Source organism: Symphalangus syndactylus, chromosome 16, assembly GCF_028878055.3.
Source record: "Symphalangus syndactylus isolate Jambi chromosome 16, NHGRI_mSymSyn1-v2.1_pri, whole genome shotgun sequence".
NCBI lineage: Eukaryota > Metazoa > Chordata > Mammalia > Primates > Hylobatidae > Symphalangus > Symphalangus syndactylus.
This window is the reverse complement of record NC_072438.2, coordinates 93,601,567-93,625,623: the sequence shown is the minus strand read 5'-3', so window position 1 is coordinate 93,625,623 and position 24,057 is coordinate 93,601,567. Positions and strand designations below refer to the sequence as shown.

The following is a 24,057-nucleotide window of genomic DNA, read 5'->3' as shown; positions in this document are numbered from 1 at the left end:
GCATGCTGGGAGAACCACTACTCTCTTCAAAGCTGTCAGACAAGGACATTTAAGTCTGCAGAGGTTACTGCTGTCTTTTTGTTTGTCTGTGCCCTGCCCCCAGAGGTGGAGCCTACAGAGGCAGGCAGGCCTCCTTGAGCTGTGGTGGGCTCCACCCAGTTCGAGCTTCCCAGCTGCTTTGTTTACCTAAGCAAGCCTGGGCAATGGCAGGTGCTCCTCCCCCAGCCTCGCTGCCACTTTGCAGTTTGATCTCAGACTACTGCAGTAGCAATCAGCGAGACTCCATGGGTGTAGGACCCTCCAAGCAAGGTGCAGGATATAATCTCCTGGTGTGCCGTTTTTTAAGCCCATGGGAAAAGTGCAGTATTAGGGTGGGAGTGACCCAATATTCCAGGTGCTGTCTGTCACCCCTTTCTTTGACTAGGAAAGGGAACTCCCTGACCCCTTGTGCTTCCCAAGTGAGGCAATGCCTCACCCTGCTTCATCTCATGCGGGGTGTGCTACACCCACTGTCTGGCACTCCCTAGTGAGATGAACCCGGTACCTCAGATGGAAATGCAGAAATCACACGTCTTCTGCGTCGCTCACGCTGGGAGCTTTAGACCGGAGCTGTTCCTATTCGGCCATCTTGGCTCCACCCCGCGGCTTTTTTGTTGTTGTTGTTTGTTTGTTTTGTTTTTTGTTTTTGAGGCAGAGTTTCGCTCTTGTTGCCTGGGCTGGAGTGCAGTGGCATGATCAGCATGATCTTGGCTCACCGCAGCCTCCACCTTCTGGGATCAAGCGATTCTCCTGCCTCAGTCTCCCGAGTAGCTGGGATTACAGGCATGCACCACCACGCCCAGCTAATTTTATATTTTTAGTAGAGATAGAGTTTCTCCTTGTTGGTCAGGCTGGTATCAAACTCCCAACCTCAGGTGGTCCGCCCACCTCTGCCTTCCAAAGTGCTGGGATTACAGGCTTGAGCCACCATGCCTGGCCAATATTCAGGCTTTTTACAAGGGTATACTGTTTGGGTTACAGTTGTTCCCATTGGGTTACAATTGATCCCATCATCCAGGTACTGAACATAAAACTCAATGGTTAGTTTTTCAGCCTTTGCCCCTTCCCTTTCTCCTCTCTCTAGTAATCCCCAGTGTCTATAGTTGCCATCTTTGTGTCCATATAATACCTAATGTTTAACTCCCACTTATAAATGAGAACATGTAGTATTTTGTTTTCTGTTCCTTTGTTAATTTGCTTAGGTTATTGGCCTCCACGATGGCTATGTTGTTGCAAAGTAAATTATTTTGTTCTTTTTTATGACTGTGTAGTATTCCATGGTGTATATGTACTATATTTTCTTTATCCAGTCCACCATTGATAGGTATCTAGTTTGATTCCATGTCTTGTTTTTTGAATAGTGCTGCAATGAACATACAAGGACTTAATGTCTTTTTCATAGGACAACATTTTCTTATTGATATACACCCAGGAATGCGCTGAATGGTAGTTCTGTTTTGAAGTTCTTTGAGAAATCCACAAACTACTTTCCACAGTGGCTGAATTAATTTACATTCCCACCAACATTGTATAAGCATTCCTTTTTGGAGCCTCACCAGCATATTTTGCATTTTGTCTTTTTAATGACAGCCATTCTGACTCGTATCACATTGTTGTTTTGATTTGCATCTCTCTGATGATTAGTGATGTTAAGCATTTTTTCATGTTTGTTAGCCGTGTGTGTGTTTTCTTTTTAGAAGTGTCTGTTCATGTCTTATGCCTGTTAGTTAGCGGGGGTTTTTTTGCTTGTTCAGCTATTTAAGTTCCTTATAGATTTGGGATATTAAACTTTTGTCAGATGCATGGTTTGAGAATAGTTTTTTTCCACTCTACAGGTTGTCTGTTTACTCTATTGACAGTTTCTTTTGCTGTGTAGAAGCTCTTTAGTTTAATTAGGCCCCACTTGTTAATTTTTGTTTTTGTTGCAATTGCTTTTGAGGACTTAGTCATAAATTCTTTCCCAAGGCTAATCTCCAGAATTGTGTTTCCTAGATTTTCTTATAGTATTCTTATAGTTTGAGGTATTACGTTTAAATCTTTAATTCGTCTTAAGTTAATTTTTGTATATGGTGAAATGCAAGGGTCCAGTTCCTTTATTCTGTATATGGCTAGCCAGCTATCCCAGCCCCATTTATTGAATAAGGAGTCCTTTTCTGATTGCTTGTTCTTGTCAAAGATGAGATGGCTAAAGGTGTGCAGCTTTATTTCTGGGTTCTCTGTTCGATTGCCTGGTTCTCTGTGTTTGTTTGTGTACCAGTAGCATGCTCTTTTGGTTACTGTAGTCTTATAGTACAGTTTGAAATCAAGTAATGTGATGCCTCTGGCTTTGTGCTTTTTGCTTAAGATTGCTTTGGCTACTTGGGTTCTTTTTTGGTTGCACATGAATTTTACAAGGGGTTTTTCTTTTCAGTTCTGTGAAAAATGTCATTGGTAGTTTGAAAGGAACAGCTTTTAAACTTTTTAATGTATACATTTAGCACTATAAACTTTACTCTTAACACTGCTTTTGCTGCATCCCAGGGATGTTGGTATGTTTTGTTTCTGTTTTTATTTCAAATAATGTTTTTTATTTCTGCCTTGATGTCACTGTTTAACTGAAAGTCATTCAGGAGCAATTTGTTTAACTTCCATGTACTTGTGTGATTTTGAGACCTCTTTGTATTCATTTTTATTTTTATTCCACTGTGGTCTGAGAGTATGGTTACTATGATTTTGTTTTTTTTTTAATTTATTGAGACTTGCTCTATCACCAACCATGTTGCCAACCTTTTAGTACGTTCATTGTCCAGATAAGAAGAATATTTGATCAGTGGAGTATTTTGTAGATGTCTATTAGGTCCAATTGGCCAAGTGTCTTATTAAAGTCCAGGATTTTTTTTGTTAGTTTTCTGTATTGATGATCTATGTAATGCTGTCAGTGTGGTGTTGAAGTGCCTTATTATTATTGTGTGGATGTCTAAATCCTTTCTTATGTCAACGATATTTGTTTTATGAATCTGAGTGCCCTAATGTTGGGTGTATTATACATTTAGAATATTTAAGCCTTCTTGTTGAATTGAACCCTTTATCATTATGTACTGGCTCTTTCTGTCCTTTTTACCATTATTGGTTAAAAGTCTGTTTTATGTAATAATAGTGACCCCTGCTCTTTTTTGAATTCTAATTGTGTGATAGATCTTTATCTAGCCCTTTACTTTGAGTCTACGGATCTCATTATATGTGAGATGGGTCTCTTGAAGACAGCAGAAGGATCCAACCATGCCTTTTAAGTGGGGCATTTAGACTATTTTTCTTTAAGGTTAACACTGATATGTGAGGTTTTGAGCCTATCATGAAATTTTTAGGTGGTTGCTTTGTATTTTCTACTGTTTGACTGCTTTATGAGGCTTGTGGGCTATGTAATTATGTGTGTTTTTGTGGTACCAGGTATCATTCTTTCATTTCCATATTTAGATCTCCTTTTGCAACTCTCGTAAAATTGTCTAGGGATAACAAATTCCCTTAGAGCTTGCTTTTCCAGAAAATAGTTTACTCACCTTAAATTATGAAACTTAGATTGATGGGATTTGAAATTCTTGGTTGGAATTTATTTTCTTTAAGAATACAGAGAAGGAACAAGCACAAGAATTCTGATACCGTGAAAAGCCTGAACGTAGTGACACCACAAAAGAATCACACTAACTCTCCAGCAATATTCCCTAACCAAAATGGAAGCTCAGAAATGACATATAGTATTCAAAACATAGATAGCAAGAAAAGTCAATTAGATCCAAGATGAGAAAACCAACACAAAGAAATTGTGGAATTTGAACTTTTTGTTGGAATTTCTTTTCCTTAAGAAAGCTGAAAACATGGTTGTAATCTCTACTGACTTGTAAGGTTTTTGTTAAAATCCCATTGTTACCTTGATGGGGTTCCCTTTGTATATTATCTGACACTTTTCTCTAGCTGCCATTAAAATATTTTCTTTAGTGTTGATGTTGGACTATATAATTTGGTGATGTTAATTTTGAATAGTATCTTGCAGGTGTTCTCTGATTTTTTTGTATCTAGATGTGTACATCTCTAGAATGATTAGAAAAAATTTTTTTGAATTATTCCCTTAAACACATTTTCCAGGTTTTCTTCCTCTCCATCTCTCATAGATTTGGTCACTTTGCATAATCTCATTTCTTGAAGATTTGTTAATTTATTAAAATTCTTTTTTTTTAATTTTTGTCTGATTGGTTTAGTTATAAAAACCCACCTTCAAGCTCTAAAATTCTTTCTTCTACTTGGTCCAGTATATAGATAAAGCTTTCAACTGTATTTTGAAACTCCTTTAGAGAGTTTTTAAATTCTAGAATCTCTGATTGATTTTTCAAAAGATGTTTATATTTTCCTTCATTTTCCAAATTGCTTTTTGTGTTTATATTCAACCTTATCTTGGATCACACTGACTTTCCTTGCAATGCATGCTTTGAATTATTTCTGTCTTTCTGAGTTTCCATTTTGATTAGAGAACATTGCTGGAAATCTAGTGCCATCCTTTGGTAGTTCCACTACATTTTTCATGGTGCTAAAATTCCTGCACTAGTTCCTTCTCATCTGGAGATGCTGGCACTTCTAATTTTTGTAATTATTTTTATACAGGTAGAATTTTTCTTTTTGTTTTGCTATAGTGTTATTTTTTTTCTTCTTTCTCTTTCTCTTTCTTCTCCTCCCTTTAGGGAGTGACTGTAGAAAATGCTGGATATGGTCTTTTGGCTTTGCTTCTATAGCCATATGCACTTATTTTAGCCAATTTTCTATTATGCATTTTGACCTACAAGCCAGTAGATGATGCTTATGGGTAAGAGCCAGCCATGGCCAGTTCAGCTGGGTGTATTCCTGTCCTTGTTTACTGGGAGAAGCTATCTGTTGCCTCAGGCAATGAACTGATTCCTGGGATACACAGTGGTCTGAGCTGCCTGCTCAGCCCCAGGCAGCTGGAAAAAAAGATGGAAAGGACTGAATGAGGCAGATTCACCTACAGGTTCCCTGATGGCAGACATAGGTACCAGCAGTGAGGGATAATCAAGCGGGTGGCCACCAAGCACTCAGAGGTATGCCTATTCATGGAACTGGGAAATTTCTTTGGCTTATATTCTCTGCATGGGTATTAGAGTGGCTTAAACTCCTAATGCAGGGAAGTGGGTATTCCAGATGGCTGGAGAGATCTGCCTGGGTATGGGGTGAAGAGGGTCCACCTGCAGTAAGATCGCTACACAGGAATGAAAGTGAGCTAGGATGCTAATCCAGGGAAGGGGGTGCTTCTAACATCTGGAGGTCTCCATACATGTGGAGACATGAGTGCCCCACTGTACTACAATCTATGTCCAGGCAGGGTGGGGAGGCTCAGGCTGCTGGTCCAGACAAGTGGATGCTCCAAATATCTAGAAGTCTGCCTAGGCAAGGAGCAAGGAGGACCCTGCTGCACCACAATCTCATGGGAGCAGATCAGAGCACCCAGCAATTACAAACACAGACTGGTTCCAGGTTGCCAAGCTAGTCCCAGCTGTAATCTTGTCATCTAAAAGAGCTGCAGCTAAGCAGTTCTTCTCTCACCTCAGGCCTACAACAAGGCAAACAACACTCCCAGCACCTACTGCTGAGACACTTTCCACATTTCTGGCTGTGGAGGCCCCTACTCCACTGCAGCCAAATTCTCCAAGATTTGGGCCAAGACTACAATGCCTGTGTAACCATACAGCCAGGTTACCACAGAATGGCTAAATATGTATGTGCCCAGATTAAAAATGGCACCCTGCTCTCAGTCCTGAGTCTGGGAAAATGTCTGGAAATTTTCCTAGTTTCTTTCCCTCACTGTATCTCCAAGCAGGAAAGTGTCTTTCCCTCACTTGCATCTCCCCAAGTTAGCTCCAGGGCTTGGGAGAAACAAAATGTTCTTCCTCAGCCTGGGTTGCTCAGTTCCTCAGAGGAAAGGTGAGTCACAGAGGGAGGCTCACTGCCTCTCTTGTATACTGGGACTTCACTCACTTTTATCAGCCAGGTGCCATCACAGGGGCTGTTTGCCTTCATTCTCCCTGAGATCTGAGATGTCCTTCATGATTAGGGTGGTAATATAGTTTGGCTGTGTCCCCACCCAAATATCATCTTGAATTGTAGTTCTCATAATCCCCACATCATTGGAGGGACCAGGTGGTGATAACTGAATTATGGAGACAGTTTCCCCCATCCTGTTCTAGTGATAGTAAGTTCTCACAAGATCTGATGGTTTTATAATGGGCTTCCCTCTTCACTTGGCTCTCATTCTTCTCTCTCCTCCTGCTTTGTGAAGAAGGACATGTTTGCTTCCCTTTCTCCCATGATCATAAACTTTCTGAGGCCTCCCCAGCCCTGTGAATTGTGAGCCAATTAAACCTCTTTCCTTCATCAATTACCCAGTCTTGGGCATGTTCTTATGGCAATGTGAGAGCCAATTAATACAGTAAATTGGTACTGCAGAGAGTGACGTTCTGCTGTAAATATACCAAAAAAATGTAGAAGTGACTTTGGAATTGAGTAAAAGGCAGAGGTTGGAAGGCTCAGAAGACTTTGGAGGGGTCGGAAGAAGACAAAAAGATATGGGAAAGTTTGGACTTCCTAGAGATTTGCTGAAGGGCTTTGACCAAATTGCTGATAGTGATATGGACAATGAAGTCCAGACTAAGGTGGTCTCAGATGGAGGTGGGGAACTTTTTGGGAAATGGAGTAAGGTCACTCGTGCTATGCAAAGAGACTGGTGGCATTTTGCCTCTGCCTCAGAATTCTGTGAAACTTTGAACTTGAGGGAGGAGATGATCTAGGGTATCTGGCTGAAGAAATTTCTAAGCGGCAAAGCATTCAAGAGGAAGCAGAGACAAAAGCTTGAAAAATTTGCAGCCTGACAATGTGATACAAAAGAAAATCCTATTTTCTGGGGAGACATTCAAGCCTATTGCAGACATTTGCATACATAATGAGAAGCCAAACGTTAATCACCAAGACAATGGGGAAAATATCTCCAGGGCATGTCAGAGACCTTCATGGCAGCCCTTCCCATCACAGGCTTAGAGGCCTAGGATGAAAAAATGGTTTCCCAGGCCAGGCCCAGGGCCCCCCTGCTCTATGAAGCCTCAGGACATGGTGCCCCACATCCCAGCTGCTTCAGCTCCAGCTGTGGCTAAAGGGGACCAACATATAGCTCAGGCCATTGATTCAGAGGGTGCAAGCCCCAAGCCTTAGCAGCTTCCCTGTGGTATTGGTCCTGCAAGTGTACAGGATTGAGGTTTGGGAACCTCTGCCTAGAATTCAGAGGATGTATGAAAATACCTGGATGTCCAGGCAGAAATTTGCTGCAGGTGCACAGCCCTAATGGAGAACCTCTGCTAGTGCAATGTAGAAGGGAAATGTGGGATCAGAACCCTCATACAGAGTTCCCCCTGGGTCACTACCTAGTGGAGCTGTGAGAAGAGTGCCACCATTCTCCAAACATAGAATGGTAGATCCACCAACAGCTTGCCCCATGTGCCTTAAAATCCACAGATACTCAATGCCAGCCAGTGAAAGCAGCTGCAGCGGATGCACCCTGCAGAGCCACAGGGGTGGAGCTACCCAAGGCTGTAGTAGCCCACCTCTTGCATCAGCATGACTCGGATGTGGGACAAGAATTCAAAGGAGATTATTTCAGAGCTTTAAGATTTAATTACTGCCTCAATGGACTCCAGACTTGCATGTGGCCTCTAGCCCCTTTGTTTTGGCTAATTTCTCCCATTTGGAGCTAGTGTATTGCCCAATGCCTGTACCCTCATTGCATCTGGAAAGTAACTAACTTGCTTTTGATTTTTCAGGCTTGTAGGTGGAAGTGACTTGCTTTGTCTCAGATGAGATCTTGGGCTTGGACTTTCAGGTTAATGCTGGAATGAATTAAGTCTTTAGGGTACTGTTGGAAAGGCATGATTGTGTTTTGAAATAAGAGCACATGAGATTTGGGGGGGGGCCAGGGTGGAATAATATAGTTTGGCTGTATTGCCATCGAAATCTCATCTTGTAGTTCCCATGATCCCCACGTGTTGTGTGAGGGACCAGGTGGAGATAATTGAATAATGGGGGTGGTTTCCTCCATCCGGTTTTCATGATAGTAAATTAGCATGAGATATGATTGTTTTATAAGCGGCTTCCCTCTTTAATTGGCTCTCATTCTTCTCTCTCCTGCCACCTTTTGAAGAAGGGTGTGTTTGCTTCCCCTGCTGCCATGATTGTATGTTTCCTGAGACCTCCCCTGTGACACTGTGAGTCAATTAAACTCCTTTCCTTTATAAATTACCTAGTCTCAGGTATGTCCTTATAGAAGCGTGAGAATGGTCCAATACAGGTGAATTCCCATTTTTCTCCTTGAATTAAAGCTCAGAGTTGATATTTATGCACTATCTTGCTATTTCCAAGTAGTTGAGGCATGCTAAAACCCTCTAATTTGCCATGTTGCAAAACGAACAAAAAAAACTAAATAGTTCTCCAAAGACCATATACAAATAGTAAATATACATATAAAAAGATGTTCAATATCATTAGTAATTAGGAAGATGCAAGTCAAAACCATCATAGATACCACTTCAAACCCACTAGGATGACAATTAATCAATGAAAAACAAGTTTTGGTAAGAATATGAAGAAACTGACACTCTTATATACTGCAGGTAGAAAATCGAAAAGAGGCAGCCACTTTAGAAAACAGTTTGGCAGTTCTTTAAAATGCTAAATATAGGGTTTTCATATAGCTCAAAAACTCTACTCTTAGATACACACCAAAGATACTTAATATATATTTCCAGTCAATAATTCATATACACATTTATAGCACTGTTACTTACAATAATCAAAAGGTGGAACAACCCAAATGTCTATCAAATTATGTATACATAAACGAAATGTGTTATGTCAATAAAATGGAATATTATTCACCCATATAAAACAATTACTCATGATTCAAAATACCACATGAATAAATCTTGAAAACATACTGAGTAAAAAAAGTCACAAAAGGCCACATATAGTATGCTTCCATTTTTATAAAGTGTCCAGAATAGGCAAATCCACAAAGATCAATACAAGATTAGTAGTTGTCAGCAACTAGGGGGAGGGGGAAAGGAGAGTAACTGCAAATGGGTATGAATTCTCTTTTTGCTTTGATGAATATTTTCTGCAATTACATAGTAGAGATGGTTGCACAATCTTGTGGAGATACTGAATATAATTAAATTATGTACTAAAAATAGGGAATTTTAAAAATTGCATTTGTAAAAGAAAAAGGTTTAGTCTAGGATCAGGGATGTGGGTCAGGACTGCCATGAGCAATAGAAAGCTACACAAGCCACACACTGCTATGAAGTGGTGGCAGGTAGAAGAGGCCATACTTCTTGGGGGTGGCCTTTTATGCTCCTTGGAATAATAGCTATGGCTTAGGGGAACCAATCTTCATCAAATATGTTCCATTTCCTAGGTAGATTTGCTGATACTCAATGGACCATGCAGCCTTTTCTCTTGTATGTTGGTGGTGTCTAGTAAGCAATGCCAGTGTCTCCACTTCCCAATGGCCTTTTTTATTTCTTTTTTTTTTTTTTTTTACACCATGGAAACTTTGTATCATCTTAGGGATAGGGATTAGGGAGAAAATTCCAAGAATAACTATAGTTTTATCTTTTTATCATCTAAGGCGTTATTTTAACTGATTCAAAGAGATAGGGATTAAAAATAAGTTTTTTCTTGTACATCTGAGTGTGTTGACTGAGAGTCGTACTTTATACCTTTTATTGGAAACTTAAGTTGCTTCCTTAGATTATTATAAAAGATACATAAAAAGTTTGTAAAAACAAAGATATTATTTTGCAATTATAGCTATTAGTACTATGGGAAACAAAAAAAATCTTTTGATCAGGAGAATTCATTCTTGACTCTGTTATTTATTCAACTAAATTTCCAGTTCAATCAACTGGTTGTCAATCAATTCAATTTAAATCCAATTCTATTTAATAAATTGTGTTCTACTTGTCTCTTCATGTCTCCTCTTTCCCTGATGCATCCTTTGAAAACTTCGCCTTTCCCTCCCTAGTGCCCTCTTGCTGTGTTTACTCCCAATCCATCTCTGTGTTAAGTCTCAGTCCAGGAGTTGCCTCACCAGGGCTGTTTCCTTTTCACTTGCATTGCTTTGGTGCCTATGTTATAATAATCAGAGAGAAAGAGCTCATGTCTGCCCACAGAGAACTCATTAAAATAATAGCATTTATTTTGTCTAATGCTTGTCTTTCCGGTGTCTGTATTATTTAGGCCTTGGCCATCCTGTCCCATATAGAGACTGCCATCATAATCAGAAACAGAAAATCAGCTTCTGCATCTTTTGTCCCTTCCCAGATGATCTTCAACATGTTGTGCAAAGCCAGTAACAGTCCTCTTGGTCATCAAGCCTCACATTTCAAACCTTTTGAATGTTTAAAAGGTTGTGCTTAAATGTGTGACATTTGCTGTTGTTAGACAACTGCATTTTTGACCTTTTGTTGCACTGTTTCCATCATATCAATGATCATTGTTTCAATATTAGGAATTGACACCCAAAGTCTTATCTCAAGAGTATGTGACAGAGGAAAAATTAAACATTCAGAAAGATTCCTCATGAAGAAACAAATTAGCTTTTCATATACAATATTGGAGCCCTAGGGTTTTGACAGTTTACTGGATTCCACTTCTCAGACTTGTTTCCCAAAACAACGCAAAACTATTTCCCTCACCTGAGCAGGTTGCTTCAGAAAGAAAGCAAAACGAGAGCTCTGCAGGCAAGAATTAAGCAGGAGTGTCATCCACTTTCCCATAGAGGAAAACCTCTTCTGTCTTCAGAAATGAGGCATGTTTTACACATTTATGCATTATTATTGGTTAATTTCTCAAGTTATAGATGGGTAACATATTAAATTATAAAAGTAGAAGGTTCCAATCTTGGTTAGTGGTAGCTACCTCCAGAGAATATTGCTTGCCTCCCTGATTGTTAACTGCAGTTGTGAATTTACTCCTGGGCCTCCCGTGAACCTTCTTCTCATCTGTATGGGGCATATATTCCATTCAGGCTCAAAGGCTTCTACAGTCACTCTTATTAATTTATAAAATTGGTTCACCTACAACTTTGAGTCTAAAGAGGGAAAATTGCCTGCACTGCTCCCAGAGAGAGAAGATGAACACAGGTAAAGTGAGTCCCTGAGTGATAATAATGACAATTACACCATCATTTATTGGGAAGTTACTATATATGAAGCATTGATGGTATATCTTTCAATTTTATTATCATTCATGTTCTTTCTATATGTTACTGCCCTATGGAATGATGAGGAGATTGAGCTTCAGGGAGGGGGGATAAGGAAGTCAGTTGGTTGAGCCATTTATCATTTCTGGATCTTCAGGCTTGCTTAAGCCTGTCTTTCGGGGTGTGAAGTCAAGCCCCTGCTCCAACTTCCTTCTCCATCCTCCCACGTCCATTCGAAGATGTGGAGTAGATCGAGAAATTTCTCTTAATAAGGCAGAATCTTTATTTCATGAGAGGTTCCTGAGTATATCTAATGCTCAAACAAAACATAGTAAAGTCTTTGTAACTTACCCAAATTTTTGTGAAATGCCTGATTTAATGAATTTTTCTAAAGAATTATGGCTTCAAGTACAAGCAATAATACTGCTTACATAAGGAAGAGAATGACAAGCCTAAATTGTACGCCCTATTATAAAAATCTCATTTGTAACTGACAATGTTCATTTGTAATGAGCTTATCCCATGTGTGCATACTAACTGTTGCTGAAAATGGTCTGTTTGACTTTTCTTTAAGGAAGATGAACATTTTCCCTGTTTATGGGATACACTTACTGAAAACGTCATGTACTAATTTCAATTATTCAAATTTAGACTAGATGGAACCTGTGTCAATGAATTATGCTGTTGAATTATAACAGCCAATATTTGTTAAAGAACAACATCCCATGCAGACACCCTCTTTCTTTTGAGAAAGGCCCACCAAGCCTGGATTCCATAAAGTATTCTGGTCTCAGGAAAGAGAATAGTATGAAACAGGTTGTATTTTTTTCTTTTCCCTCTTGGAGGAGGGTTAAGATGAGATGTAAGAAGGTGGGAGGGGAGAAGCTCCAAGGTGGGAAGCCACACATGGCATTTCTCCTGCTCTATTTTCTAAGTTGATATCAAATATGGGGCCAACAAGTGACCTTCGACCCAACTTCATTTATAATCTCTTGGGAACTGTGCGTTTGCTGTGTCCTCCCAATCTCATGCATTTACTTCCTTAAACTTCTGTCTCTGTAAAGGACTCAATGCAGCTGAGAGAATAGCTATTTAAAGGGCATGGACCATGCCACCCTTCATTTTAACCCTGCCTGTTAGCACAGTGTAGGAATGCTGGAGCTTTTCCAACTATCTGTGAACATGTGAATATCTTGTTCTGTGTTATTTACTTTTAGATTGTCTCCAGATTTTAGAATAGGGGTGAAAAGAACTCTAAATGCGGAGTCAGGACACGTCTTTGAGCACAGAGAGTTGGAAAATGTATTTTCGTGAAATGCTTTCTAAAGAGCTCAGAGAGATTAAACAGGTCACCGAGATTTTGGACAGGAGTTTGAAATTTACTTAATTATTTCTGAGAACAGGGCTGGAGGGAAAAGAGTCTTGGTGGGGATTTGCCACACTGGGTTTGAACCTGGCTGTACTTGTTTGGGTCCTCAAGGCATCTTTCTCGTCTCTGTAAAATCTGGGAATTTAACTGCTGTCATTTCACCTCAAGATAAATTCAGGGACCAAGAAAATTCCATTGTTTCACAAAACACGTTTTCTTGGAACTTCCAGCTAGAAAGGAAGTAGAGAAAGGAGGGCAAATATATTAGTCCAAAGGGAGAGTGATGTGTTTTGTGGTACTGGGTGGAGGAGGCCCTGTGAGCTGTGCTGTTGCCTGGAATCCACTCTCTAAATGGCTGCTCCACTGTCATCTCCCATGTATGTCCCTGATGGGGATTTCCAGACTCGTTGCTGCCACCAGCATCCTTCTCTCAGGGAAGGGTGGGTTCTTCTCACCAGGAGGCACAGGACTTTGAGAGAAGTGCCATGAAACCAGGTAACTTGCAACTACTATAGGAAACAGGAGGTGACTTAGAGCAATTCCTAGGCAGGAGAGAGGAAGCAAAGTGAGTGGACAGGAGATAGAATGTAGATGTCTTCACTACCTATGCATTACTTCCAAAGGAAACATGGCCCGTGAATCCATCCTTGTGAGGAACAGCCAACCCTCTGCCATTTAGGCAAGGCCACTTAGATTAAGAATTAAAAATCATATTTCAGCAGTTTTCTGTTTCCTATAAGGCTCATTTTCAAAATATTACATTTTATTTCAAACTCATAGTTTCTATGTATTATATGAGGAATTATATTAAACATAATTATATTTGAGCTTCATTTCCTCCATCATGCTTTTAGTAGCTCTAGTCTTAAGATCTCTGGAACACCCAGATCTATGTTAACCAAACATGAACTTGTGGTTTCAGTCCAGGGTCTCAGTCTGACTGCAGGGACATGGTAAGAGCTGCAAATCCTTCCAAAAAAGATGTACACCAAGCAGAATAATGTGACAAAAGCAATCTCTGACACCACTTTCTCTTTGACTTTATAAAGAAAATCATATCTACTTTATAAAAAATAAACCAAGAATAATTTCAGAAAAGTAATAGTTTCATATTACTTTAAGGGAAATTTCCTCTTAGACTAAATATCCATAATTGTGCAGTCAGTACATTCAATCCTTTCTTCTGTTTTTCCCAAATGGGGCTTGAGGAGATACTTTAAATGAAAAATTACCTCATATATTTCAAGTAGGTCCAGAAAGATATCTGAAGTCATATTTCAACTTATTTTTTAAAGCAAGTGAATGAAAGGAGGAGGACCTGGACACACAAGCATTTTGTGAGACCATCTAAATATCAGAATATATATTACCAAGATTACAAGTGTTCAGGAACAAAAAGGCAAGAAACAAAATTATGGTATGACACTGTAAATTCCATTCATTTTCTAAACTAATAGCCAAATATAGGTTATTCATGTAATGCTTTAAAATTTTAATTTTTCATTGCTTAATGAAAAAATAATTTGGGGGTTAAAACAGTTTACTCTTTATAACATGCTTCACTAGTTCATGTATTTGTATAGTTTTATTATGTTAATTTTTGGCCCCATATTAAGTGGGCTTTTTCAGCTTTTTGGTCAACTGAAAAATATATATGAAATAGTTATACACATATACTTTTATGTATACATATATGTGTATATATGAGATATATACATACATACATATGTATATTGTTTCCTTTTTTAATGGGATCATGAACATTGAAATATGGCTTTCACTAAATAGGGTGGTCTTCCTGGGTCAAGCTTCTTATCTTTGTGTTCATGCTGACTGACAGCAATTCATTCAAGAAAAACCTTGTTTTATGCAAAGAAGAATGGAATAGGGTGTGTTGGAGAGAGGGTAAGTATAATACAACTCAGTGCATCATTCATCAGCTCAACCTGATACCAACTCTTTGTAAACAGAAAGCCTAATTGGCCTTCCTTGTGACATATTTCCTGTTGCCCATGGAAATATTTCTAAAAGTGCTTTAATACATCCTTATGTCCTGTCCTGGCCACCATTCAAAAGGCCTGAAGATAAACAGGAGTGTTATGAGTTTTCCCCAGAAGGAAGTGCTCTGCACTTCACTCTGACAAAACTCCTTTGAGCAGTGGCCATTGCTTAGCACCTCTGGGGAGACAGCACACTCAGAGGCGATACAAAGAAAAATGCCACTAAATTGTCTCCTAAATGGTAGGATTTATTTCAATGCTCACATACAATTGAATGAGACAAACTATTTACATAAAACATAAGTACAAAAAATATAATACAATTTATACTGTACACAATCAGGATTCCCTTGTTTTGTTCCCCCCACAAATGGCAGCTAGAGATGGTAAGAAGGGGGTTGCTAGGAAAGGGTGACTGCACACTCAGCAGTGCTGAGGAGAGATCTTCAGAATGCTTTTTCATTAAGATGAATAGGGTTGAGATACAGAAACTGTCAATGCACCAAGAGCAGTAAGAGAGCACAACATATTCACTTCTGTAATAATAGCTATATATTTTTTCTTATAAATGTGTTTGTTTCTCAAAGCTGAGGCTTGGAGCAGGTGTGAGTTGACTTCCATTGACTGGTTAGGTAACCTCTGCCCACCCCTACTCCGACTTCCATAGTTGATCCAATGCAGCAGGTAATGAGCTTCCAGTTGCCACAATTGGTGTCTTAAGCTGATTTCAGAAAACAACGTATCTGTCAGATGTCATTAAGCAACAATCTGGAATAGAGACCTAGACAGCTCTCAGGAAGCATTTAAAACCAGTGAATTGATGGACAGGAAAGACAAAAGTCATGACCATTAGAAATTTCTACTGGGCACATCTTACAGGAAGGTTTTGAAGAATATCAATCCTTCAAATGTAAGGATTGAAAGAAAGTGTGGTGTGCCCATGGCCCCCTTACGAAGGACCCAGCAATCCACAAGCGTTCTACCATAGCAACCCAAGATCCATTTTCTCATTCAAACAAAGGGGAAATGTAAAGCTATCTCATTGTTTTAAAAAGCTAAATTATAATTAAGATACATTGTCTTTTAAAATTAAATTTAAGATCAGTAACTGTCTGCAAGCTTACCAAGGGCTGAAATTGGCTTGGAGGAGTTTCACAAAAAAAAAAAAAAAAAGAAAAAGAAACAATCTCAAATAAGTTTATTTTGTGTCACAAAACAGCCAACAGCAAATTAACACAGAATGAGGCATTTAACATTTGACAACATCTTTAAAAGTTACATCAAGCGTCATAGCACAAAAGTTTTGCTATGCACTTTTGAAGAATCCAACATTGGACCAAGTTTGTGCATTTTCTTGAGATGATGTAGAATCTCAGTGGTGAAACTAAGTGCTTGGGTTAAAGGTTCATACTGTGCTTTGTTTCAAAGTGCAGAGGATCAGCTTGCTTTTGGCCAACAGTCATGGTAAAAGAGAAAAGCAATCAACTTCAGCAGAGGTAATACTATTACTTTTCTTAACCCAAATTAAGAGTGACAACTTTTGTGAACTTGTGAAGCAGTTTTGATATGAACTTAAAAATAATCAGGCAATGTTGTAGGTGGTTCTCATTCCATGCTCACTATGTCTATGCCAGTTGTCACCAGCCTGTGTCTGATTTTCCTCAATCTATGGACTTGCCTGAAGAGAAACAGAAACAAAAACCTCTAACTTCTATAGGCATCACGTTGACATTCTTATTACAGAACAAATACTATGATGTTTTTTTTGGAACATGTAAAAATTAAAGTGATGTTTCTAGAAGGCTAATACAGAGGTCACCTCTCTTCTGAGCATATGTTGTACCTATTCTGGTTCTACATCCCCAGTGAGGGCAAAAACCACATCTGAAGATGATGTGCTTCTTGGTCATTTTCTATTCCTGAGTTCAAAGAGGCATAGGAGAATAATTTTCTTTAAAGTAAATCCAATCAATCTTCTCCTTCTAATTGGACCAATAATATCCACATGAAATGATAAATGATCATCTTAAACAAGGCACTAGCAACTTTTTCTAGGAAATTAAACTACCGCACTTACAGAGAGGGGAGAAAATGATGCTCTCATTTTAGCAACGTGATAAAATAGTTCCGATTTTTCGGAGTCCAGATTTTGCTCTCAGCTTGTATTTATCTAACATTTGAATCATTTTATTACTGCCATTCGTCTAACATTTGGACTATTTGGCATTAAATTGCCAAAAGGCTGAGAAAGAACAAGATCACATTTGAACTACCGGCCCCAGATTTTAGAGCAAATATGAAGGGGTGGAATAAATTTTCTTGCTTGATTGACAGTTTAAGAAACACAAAAGAGTGATTTTCTACCTCCTCTTTCCTCTTTCCAGATCTGAAAGTGCCCTTGACTAGTTCCTGCCATTGCGCCAACACAGTAAAACATGTTTGCTTGAGCAAGAATTGATATTGACTCTGATTGCAGGGAGTAAGCTTGATTGCCTTTCTGTTGGCAGATATGATCTAATATGACCCATCAGAAAGGCTGTTTTGAGACAGCTTTCACTAGGAAGTATGTATTTTGTGCCAGGCTCCGAATTTGGTTTTGATAATGCCCTATGTCACTTGTAATGTGAACTCTATTTTCAAAAGACAATAGGATTCCCTTCCTCATGCTTCTGTAACATATCAAATTTCTGATAATGCAATAGATGACCACTAAGTGTATCTCTGATCTATCTGATAAAACAATGTGTACAATGCATCTTTAATATAAGTCCATAGGAAAGGAGTATGAAAGAGTCGTTTTAGAAATCACCACCAGCAGTTCAACATTACATCTTATTTACCTTTTCTATTCCCAAAAGAGAAAAGAAGCAAGGATTAAAGCAACATGTTTTCCTTTGCTTTATTAGGTTAACAAGCAAGGATTAAAGCAACATATTTTCCTTTGCTTTATTAGGTTAACAAAGCAGATAACCTGAATTCCTTGGTTCAGTGTTTGTAGAGTTAAAAAAAAAATCTTTAAATCAATTATAATTAATGACCTCAATAGGGCAAAATAGCAGAAATAAATTTCACAATGATGCCCTGTCCCCATTTTATCTTACATTGTGCATGGCATTCCCTTTTGTGCGTTTCTTAGGTCAAAGTGAACATTTCTCTATGTTCTCCCATTTCACCCACTGCCCAAAGAAGTAAGGGGCTCAAATGGCATCTAGTGTCTGACAACATAAGCATAGGTAATTACAGATAGATAACCACAGGTAATCAAATATTGGTAATGTTGTGTCAACATGCTTCCCCAAGTGCATCAGGAAGTGATGAAGAAATTAGGATGAACAAATGGGCTAGGCATGGCCAAGGCCATCTGTAAACTCCAGTTTGTACCATATCATAAGTGGCGAAGAATTTGCATATAGTTAAGTTTATTAATACCTTCATAGAAATTGATTATTGGAGGTGTGGGGCTTAAGCACAGCCCTGTCATGTGGAAAATGGTCATGCAGTTGCAGTTTATTTTATCAACCATTAGTACCTGTTGCCTCTGGTTCTGTGTTCCAGAGCCACCTCTTGAGATAGAAATGCTGAGGTCAATGGAGTTACCCCCAACGCCACACAAAAGAAAACCCCATTGAAGTGTAAAGGACACCGGGACCCTAAAGAAAGCTGATGGCCCAGGGACAAAGTTGATGAAGAAGTATCTTGACAGTATTGGGGAAATATTTATGATTTATTCTAAAAGCAAAAGGAACACTGCAAATAAGCAAATGAATATTTGTAAATTCAAATGCTAATAAGGCTGTGTTTAGACGAAATGATTAGCTGAGTATAGACTTGATATATGTTTAAGGTAAAATTCCCTTTGATATTCAATTATATGCTAATGGATCCCCTTAGAGGGCCACCTGGGGACATGGAGACCCCCGCTAAGACTTTGTTCTTTTTTTTTTTTTTGAGACAGGGTCTCTCTCTGTCACCCAGGCTGGAGTGCAATGACGTGGTCTCAGCTCACTGCAACCTCAACCTCCAGGGCTCAAATGATCCTTCCGCCTCAGCCTCCAAAGAAACTGGGACCACAGGCGCGCACCACGATGGCTGGCTAATTTTTTGTATATTTTGTAGAGATGGAGTTTCGCCATGTTGCCCAGGCTGGTCTCAAGCTCCTGAGCTCAGGTGATCCGCCCACCTTGGCCTCCCAAAGTGCTGGGATTATAGGCATGAGCCACTGCACCCAGCCTTTGTCCATGATTTTGACAGCATGACCCACTAATTCTACCAGAGACTCCAGCGGGAACACTCAGCAAAATAGGCTTTGACTCCCACAATTTCCATCCTTTTGCAGATAAATAAGGAAGTAAGGATATCCTTGGCTAAAACTCTGGCACTCTGGGCAGTTGATCCTGGCAGAGTCCAAGGGTCAGACCCATGGACCTGTGAAGTGGGCCACCATTTCCGGGAACTGTCCATAGCACTCGCTGGGGTGACCAGGTCCCGCCTTTCACGTCACCTACTTATCCGACTGTTTCCTCCATTTGCTTCTTTTCTATTTGCCATCACCTGTGACCCGATGGGGCCAGACCCCTGGTTCATCCCAAACCACATGAACATGAACGGACTCTTCCTAGGGACAGAGGTTTCTCCCCAGCAGGGATGCCCTCACCCTCATTCAATGTTTATCATCTCTTTTCAATTACTTTAGAACCTCAGCCCCACACAAACACATACATTTATTAAATGTTCTTTTCTTCTCAAATATGAATGGTAACTCTAGTGAGAGCCTACTTGAACAGGCTTAGGGAAACATCCCTACAAACATGAAGAAGCTGAGATGCCTCGTTTAAGTCATAAGAAGCAGCAGCATAGAAATATGCTCAGAGGGGAATGGGGAGTTCTGGAGGGAATGCCATGAGTCTGGAGACTGTGGCTCTTCTGTGCGGTGGAGCCTGACCACGTGCCCCCTGAGTTCCTTAGAATTCACTAAGTCCATATCATTCAGAGGTTACAAAACCCCAGTTTCACCAAAGCCACATGTCCCTGGAGCTACAGGAAGCCCACATGTTGTGTAGTGTGCAGAAATTCTGTTCTTCTCCTTCCTGTAAACTGTCAGTGCACTGTAAAATCAATATTAGATGGTGATGAGTCTGGCCTCAAGAAAGGACCCTGAATAGCACTGGGAGTCACTTTCAAAGAATTTAAATGTAAGACTAAAGCCAGCTTCCTCATGAAAACCAGCCAATCTCCAACTGTATTCAGAAATAACTTTAGAAGTTAAATAGTGATTAATGTCATTTTACATCAGGTGCAGACAGGTGTAGCTTAAAACTATTTGTTGCTTTTTGTTCCACTTGTACCAAAAAAAATAGGAAGAAAGGAAAGAAGAAAAGGCTGGAAGGAAGAACAAAAGGAGGGAATGAAGGACAAAAACAAAGATAAAGAGAGAATGAAAAGGTCATTCAGGAATTTAAAATGTGAACCACAAAGTTTCACCAGGACTTCCAAACAGCCCAGGCCTAAGGAAGAGCGGCTTTATGAAGGAGGTTCCAAGACAGGTGAGAGATCGCACTGTCAAAAGTCCAACGTGTGAGGGTTCACGTGATAAGCGTGGAGTACAGAGCCAGACCATGTGAACGGTAGCTACACAGTGATGGACAGACACAACTTATTCCACAGCTGGTAAAATACTTAGAATATACCTGAAATTATCTAAACAAACACTTGCTATTCTGTCAAATAAAAGAGAGAGAGAAAGGGAGAGAGAGAAAGAATTTTCCTTTGAACAGTGTGGTACGAAACAAAAATGGGATTCTTTTGCAATGCTAATCTCAAAGGTTTATATTATTAACAACATGAAGATCCTGTAGTGAGGGAGGGTGTTTTCCCAAGTCATTGCAAAAGACTCATTAAAGGCCAGTTTTGATGCCATTTAGAAACCATTTCCCATCAATTCCAGTGAAACATTCTTGAAATATTAGAATCTTCTTTACCAGGGAAAATAAAATGTCCCTTTAAGCTTACAAAATATTAGAGAAGAAGAGACTCAAAAATAACTAAAATGTGCTACAAAGTGAGAATGTTTTTTTCTTACAAGAAACTGATGAGATGAGTTGAAATATCTGATGAAAATCCAACCTAGGAACACTTAGAGAACCATCTGGCTAGATTTCCCCTACTGAGTATGTGCATGTGCATATATGCATGTGCATATAGACAGAAGACTCTGACATATGAGGAATGAGTGAGAGGCAACATGAAGTCCCCACTGCAAAGACCCTGAATGTCATTTACTTGCAATCCAAAAGAACTTACAGAGCCCACCTGCCATTTCAATACCGTGTCATTTCTGTAAATTTGGGTATATGAGAATATTTTGAACTCAACAATATTCATTATTAAACATAGAATTCCTCTAACACTTTCTGAAATTGTTTCTTTAAATTGGAAACAAGAGTAAGGGTAAAAGCACATATGCTAATAAAATTCTATGTTCCTTAGTCCCCCTACTATATTTTTTTTTCATAGCTCTGAAGGTTCATTTGTCAGTAAGAACACGTTTCCATGTCTACCCAGGATTTTATCACATGCTCAGAGGCATCAGATGAACTTTTTCAATCGTGTTCTTTTTTTCAATAATTATTCAACCAACTGCCATATGTTATGTTATTGGTTGTTTGTGAGAAAATTGTATATATTTTTTTTCCGGGGACCTCTGTGAATGGTGTTAGCACACTCTTAAATGCTTATCGATGATCAGTGAAGAGACCACAGGGATCCCAAAAATCCTTACTTCCAGCTATCCTGACTTCCCAAGGTGCATCTTGAAATGCTGTTGCCTCCATGCAGGGAGAGGTGAGGGTGAATGGACTGGGTGGGTGGGAAGGCAGCACTGAAATAAAAGAAAAGGCACCAGAGCTGAGCATCTCCTGCTCTCCTGGCCTGGAGGCAGCAAGTAACAGCAGAAACTGGGGGTAGCACTTCCTGTGGACCTGGAGGACTCCAGAAAGCCAGCTTTACATGGCATTAATGCTCTTGGTAGGGGATAATTGCCACACATTGGTTATATCAGAGAGATGAAAAATAAAACAATTATCATTAATATCAGTTCTTTCAATATTTTCTATAACATAAAAAGTTGCTTTTAGTTATAATTTAGTATTTTCAATACTTTCACTAATTGACATCAAAAATGTTCAAGATTTTTCTTTGCAGGGAGAGAGGAGGCATGGAGTCTATCCAAACGCTAAATAAGTGGTTGGTTATTTTACAGACTGGCTCTTCAGGACAGCCCTGTGGACCAGACAGGCGGACTTCCAGGCCAACAGCATGGCAAGGAGCTTCCTGGAATGCCATGAAATCCAAAAGTCAGAATAAGGTGAGTTTTGCAGCAACCTGCAGAATACATCCACGCTTCATTGTGCCTGCGCCTCTGCTCTGCTGCCTCCACCAGCAATGGCACAGAAACTGCATCAGGAGCAAGGTGGGATGCCTCACAGTCTACTGTAACTTCTGCTGGTGTGGACCACGTGGAATTCCTGGGCTTCCCAGGCAAGATGAAAACACTCAAGCTGCTTCCAGGAATCCCATAGCTTTATCCAGATTTGGAAATTTGGGCAATCCATGGTGAATAATTGTTTGGCCACATTCTTTTTCTTCATTTTATGAAATAGTATGGACCTACACACTTCTTGTGGAGGGAGCAGGTCTTTCAGAGAAAGTGCCTATTTATTTTCTTGAATTACAACATCATGAAGATTTACACTCCAAAGCAAGAAGAGATTCATATTTCTAAAGACTCCTTGCAGTGTGGGTGGCACATTTATAAAATAATGCTCAAAAAACAAAACAATGGACTTGTCAGAAAAATAGGATGAACACAATTAAAAACTTCACACCCTGGCTCATTCAACAATGGTCAAGATTTTCACGATGTCTTATTTCAATTTTTGTTGCTTTTAAAGACGTGTATTTTTGGCAGCAATGGGACACTCTGGTGGCTTGAAATGCACTTGAAATGTATCCAAACTTCGACTCTGAAGCCTCAGAAACATGGGCAGTCATGGGGCACAGGCCTTGAGGAACTGGGGATTTACAAGAAGCCAAAAACATAAGAGCTGTTAGTACTCATCATAATTATTGAGATCTGTAAAGTAGGCATTAGAATAGGTCTTCCCAGTGAGATGTGGGTTGAAGTATTTGTTTCTTTCCTCTAGGATCAAGTTGTTTTTGTTAAGTGCCTGGAAAATATATTAAAAAAAGAAACAGATTAAAGAATGCTGAGTAGCATTTCAGAAATAATATAACAAGGATGACTATTATGTTGAATTTGAGCTCTCCGCTAAGACTCCATTATTTTAAAATATGTTTTCTTATTTATTTGCTTCCCCAGATTATTTGCCTCATGGAGGACTTGCCTAATTACCAGAATAAGGTTGGCAGTTTGTGATATCTTCTGGTTAAGTTTTCAACTTTAGTTATGAAGTTACCACGAGAAGCAGGAGGTAAGAAAACCTAAATCTAAATCTCTAGAAAACCTAAAACTCTAATGATTTGAAATTAACAGACACTTTGACTGTAACTGAATATATATAACTAAATTCGTATTTATATAACTGAATAGATATGTAAGTAGCTTTCAGATGACCACGGGTGAGGACATTTATCAAAGACCTTGATGGAACTTATTTAAGTAAGGGCATCAGGTTTCAAATGCCTTAATTGCTTTTCATCCTGAACTTGTTACAAGGTGATAACTGTAGCCATTTTCTATTAATAGTCCTTAAAGTCACCTGCAGTTTCAAAGAGCTTCAACTGAGACAGGTAGAACATATATATTGAGAGGATTAAGATGAAGGAGGGTGGCCAAGGGCCATCTGTGCAGGGTTAGTCTGGGCAAAGTATCAGAAAAATATTCTAGAAGGATTCATTAAAGACTGGGCGGCTGTCCGTGCCTTCAACGTCCTTTATCTTCATGAGAGAAACGTTTCTGATTATCTTAAAAGTGGCTGCTGAATCTTCAGTGAGAACACAAGACTGGGTAAATTACCTTCTGATGCCCGTAGTAACAGTGATCAGAGAGAAGCTGATGTGTTGGAATCATGCTCAGAGGAGCCACTTTCTTGAGATCCAAATGTTTGTTTTGAAAGCTGTTGTTCATGGAAGGAGCTCGTGCTCCTCTTCGGGCTTCCTCCCTACTCTAGGAGCTAGTTTCTGAGAGGCTAGGAGGGGCGCGTTATTAATTCCTGGTGCTTCATTCCCCAGATCTACCATCTGAGTCAGGGGAGATGCTCATGGCTTGTGGATCTTGGTTTAAGCAGAGTCCAAGGGGAAATGTCAATTGGTGTGTCTCCATCCAGGTGGTGGAGAATAGAGGC

The 24,057-nt window shown here is 39.5% G+C and overlaps 1 protein-coding gene across 1 annotated transcript in view; it reads right to left on the bottom strand.

The window, feature by feature from the left end:
* Nucleotides 1-14,922: 14,922 nt before the first annotated feature.
* Nucleotides 14,923-24,057, bottom strand: part of SEMA5A (semaphorin 5A) — a 505,802-nt gene continuing 496,667 nt past the window's right edge. Inside the window, exon 23 of the mRNA XM_055246035.2 lies at nt 14,923-22,920. Within this exon, the coding sequence (XP_055102010.1) occupies nt 22,801-22,920 (120 nt within the window). The 3' untranslated portion in view covers nt 14,923-22,800. The remainder of the gene's footprint in view (nt 22,921-24,057) is intronic.